The sequence below is a fragment of the Lactuca serriola genome, chromosome 5 (assembly GCF_051521515.1).
Source record: "Lactuca serriola cultivar US96UC23 chromosome 5, Lser_US96UC23_V15, whole genome shotgun sequence".
In the NCBI taxonomy this organism is placed as follows: domain Eukaryota; kingdom Viridiplantae; phylum Streptophyta; class Magnoliopsida; order Asterales; family Asteraceae; genus Lactuca; species Lactuca serriola.
In genome coordinates, this window is record NC_136412.1 from 303,386,442 (window position 1) to 303,390,392 (window position 3,951).

At 27.4% G+C, this 3,951-nt stretch overlaps 1 protein-coding gene across 1 annotated transcript; it reads left to right on the top strand.

Annotated features, from left to right (window-relative positions):
• Positions 1–745: 745 nt before the first annotated feature.
• LOC145050698 (uncharacterized) lies at positions 746–2,179 on the top strand. Its single transcript, XM_078998905.1, has 2 exons — positions 746–1,623; positions 2,041–2,179. The coding sequence occupies exons 1-2, from the start codon at positions 746–748 to the stop codon at positions 2,177–2,179; spliced, it is 1,017 nt and encodes a 338-aa protein (XP_078855031.1).
• Positions 2,180–3,951: the final 1,772 nt, after the last annotated feature.

Sequence of the window (3,951 nt, forward strand, 5' to 3'; positions counted from 1 at the left end):
ATATTAGTACTAATTTAAGAGATTTAATTGTAGAAAAAGGTCCTATTAAAATTTATGATTTTAAATTTCCCAAAGATCAACACTTAAGAAGCTTTAGTACATCTTTTTATATGCAAAAAATACCAAATGGAGAAAAATACGAACGAACATGGTTGGTTTATTCCATAGATGTAGATAGAGTTTTTTGTTTTTGTTGTAAATTATTTAATATGAATACATCTACATGTTCATTAGCACATAAGGTAACAATGATTGGAATAATATTTCTAGTATACTAAAAAGACATGAAGCAAGTAACAGACACATTCTTAATATGAGGTCATGGATTGACTTACAAACTAGATTAACAAATAATAAAACAATTGACAAGCAAATCCAAGAACAAATAAATAAAGAAAAAGATCATTGGAAAAACGTGTTAATAAGAATCATTGCTGTAGTTAAAACTTTAGGAAAATGTAATTTAGCATTTCGTGGAATAAATGAAAAAATTTATGAAGAAAATAATGGTAATTTTTTAACTATAATTGAAATGATTGCTGAATTTGATCTTATTATGCAAGAACATATTAGGAGAATTAATGACAAAGAAATTCATAATCATTATCTTGGACATAATATGCAAAACGAACTTATTAGTTTATTAGGAGAAGAAGTTAAAACTAAAATTATTAAAAAAGTAAAAGAGGCTAAATATTTTTCAATAATACTTGATTGTACTCCTGATACAAGTCATAAGGAACAAATGTCAATTATCTTACGATGTTTAGATCTTTCAACCACTCCAATAGAAGTTAAGGAGTACTTTCTAGGATTTTTAGTTGTAGATAATACAACCGGTAAAGGCTTATATGATGCTATAGTTGATGAAATTAAAAATATAGGACTAGATATAAATGATGTTAGGGGTCAAGGTTACGACAATGGTTCAAATATGAAAGGAAAACATCAAGGTGTACAGAAACAATTGTTAGATATTAACCCTAGAGCATTCTACACTCCTTGTGGTTGTCATAGTTTAAATTTAGTAATTTGTGATATGGCTAATTCGTGTGAAAAAGCTAGTGAATTTTTTGGAGTTATACAACGTATATATTCGATATTTGCTTCATCAACTCAAAGGTGGAAAATATTACAAGATAATATATCAAACCTAACACTTAAATCATTATTGCAAACTCGTTGGGAAAGTAGGGTAGAAAGTGTAAAAGCAATTAGATTTCAAGCACCACAATTAAGAAAAGCACTTTTACAATTATCTAAAAATTGTGGAGATCCAAAAATTAAAAGTGAGGCTAAATGTTTAGCTACATATGAACTTGAAAACTATGAATTTTTATTAGGAATGATTATTTGGTATGATGTTTTGTTTGCTATTAACACTGTTAGTAAAAGCTTGCAATCAAATGATATGTGTATCGATGATGCTATAGATCAACTAAATGGACTTTTGTGTTTCTTTGAAGAATATAGAGAAAACGGATTTGAAAAGGCTTTAGATTATGCAAAAGAATTGGCTTTAGAAATGAATGTAAACCTAGAATTTCGTGAAAAACGTATCATTCAAAGAAATAGACGATATGATGAAAATGTTGCTAATGAAACTATTAAAACTCCTATTCAGTTATTTAAAAATGATTACTTTTTATATATAGTAGATAAAGCCATTACTTCACTTAAAAGTAGATTTGAGCAATTTAATGAGTTCAAAAATATTTTTGGTTTTCTATTTAGTATAGAAAAATTAAAATCATTTGATGAAAATACTTTAAAAAAACATTGTTTAAATCTTGAAAAAACTTTAAAGTATGATGATAGCTTAGATATTAATGGTTTAGATTTATTTCATGAACTAACACTATTAAGACATATTGTACATTTAGAACGTGATACGATTATTAATATACTTAATTACATTAAAAAGTTTAGTTCTTTTCCAAATGCATATGTTGCCTATAGGATTATGTTAACTATTCCTGTAACCGTTGCCTCTGCCGAAAGAAGTTTTTCTAAATTAAAACTATTAAAAAATTATTTAAGATCTACAATGTCACAAGAAAGATTAAATGGATTAGCAATTTTATCAATTGAAAAACAGTTAGTAAAAGAAATTGATTATGACAATTTCATTAAAGAATTTGCATCTAAAAAAGCTAGAAAAATTAACTTTACGTCATAAAATATATTCACAAAAAACATATACATAATTTTTTTTTTAACTCCGCCATTTGTAAACTTTTTAGTTTATTATTGCCGGTCCCAAGCCCGGATAAAGGAGGAGGGTTTATAACATTAAGTATAGTAAATGCCAAAGGGCCCCAAATTTTTGGTTCGCTTAGAGCCCCCAAACTCGTTGAGCCGGCCCTGCATTAGACTTTGCATATTGTTTGTTTTTTTAAGACTGCAGACTTAAACAAGTTTGCATGTCATCTTCTTTGCGCAGATGTGGACCAAAGCCTTCAAACATCTTTTAACTTAAAAAAACATATGTATTTTTTTTTTTTTAAACTTACATTTATTCCAACTTTATCTATGATAAATAATTTTAATAAAACAATTACAATACTTGAAGAAAAAAGGTTCGGCAATCATGACTTTTGTGACAAATTTATAAATAAATAATGATCATTGGAGCTGTTTATATAGATATGAAAAAAATCTTAATATTATCTTATATTTTTTGTGCTAATATTTATAAAACAATATTTAATGCAATATCATTCATTTCTTGGGAAAAATATTTATACCTAGTTTTTAATTGATTTAATTGAAAAAGTAACATGAAAAATTTCATTTATAATCAAAGTTTATCTTCATCTATTTTATATGTTGAATTCTTCTATCCCTAATTACAATGTTTGAGTATAAGTTTATGGCCAAAGTTTGTTGATTTTATCAAATATATATGTTAACTGTACCATTTTATTTTCACTTTTTATACAATAATACATAAAAGTTTATCTATATTTGTTAATTATCTATAATAAAGTCATAAAATTATTGAAAAACTCTTTTATTTTTTTTTTTAATTTTCTTTCTAGAAAAACAAGTTTAATTAGATTTTAATTAATTCCAGCAGTTTGTAGATGTTAAAAAACCAAACAATCTTCTTTTTTCAGACTGCAAACGTTTGATCTATCTCTTCTACTGCAAAAGTCTGCAAATGTGGTCCGTAAATTTTTTTCATCATAAAAATCAAACAACACCTTAGTTGGTATCATGTCTTTTTATATTAATTTGGTCAAAATTTTATGAATTTTCTAAATATTACCATATTTTTAACCAATAACAAAATATTAGGATTTTCTAAAGGCAATCCACATATTATTAACCATGGTTGCTTCAAACTCTTTATTGATAGTATCTCTCTATTAAGGAGGAGTAATGACCTCTTGATAACTATATGACTCATAAAGTTGATTGGCACTATAAATGAATTCTTTACTTTGGAAATAAAAAATTGTTGGGTGACAACAAAACAAGTTAAACACGTACATCTAATGGAAACTTGCCCTGAACCTGTAGATACCTAACCCCTTCTTATGAAACCATAAACTCTAACATATTGATAATCCACCAAGCAGAATGCCCAGTTCTCCCCCACTTAGGGTTCGAACTACCACTAACTAGCATTGTAAACAGATCAAACTCAAATCGACTCAACCAGATACACAACATCCCCGACCCTTGGATTGTGTATCACAACGCAAGATACTCTTCCAGATAAAAACCAAATAAACTCGAAGAGATTTTGGAATCAATGATGGAGACCTTGGAAAATCCCCAATCATGACTGCTCTTAACATCAAGAATCCTATGCAGATATGTAACGCCTGTGTTTCCGGGCTTGCCATTTTTAGCAATGAAATAGTCTAGGTTAACCTTTGTAACCCAATTTGAAATAATAATAATGTATTATTTGAGTATTATGTGTTTTGTGCTTAATTGCTT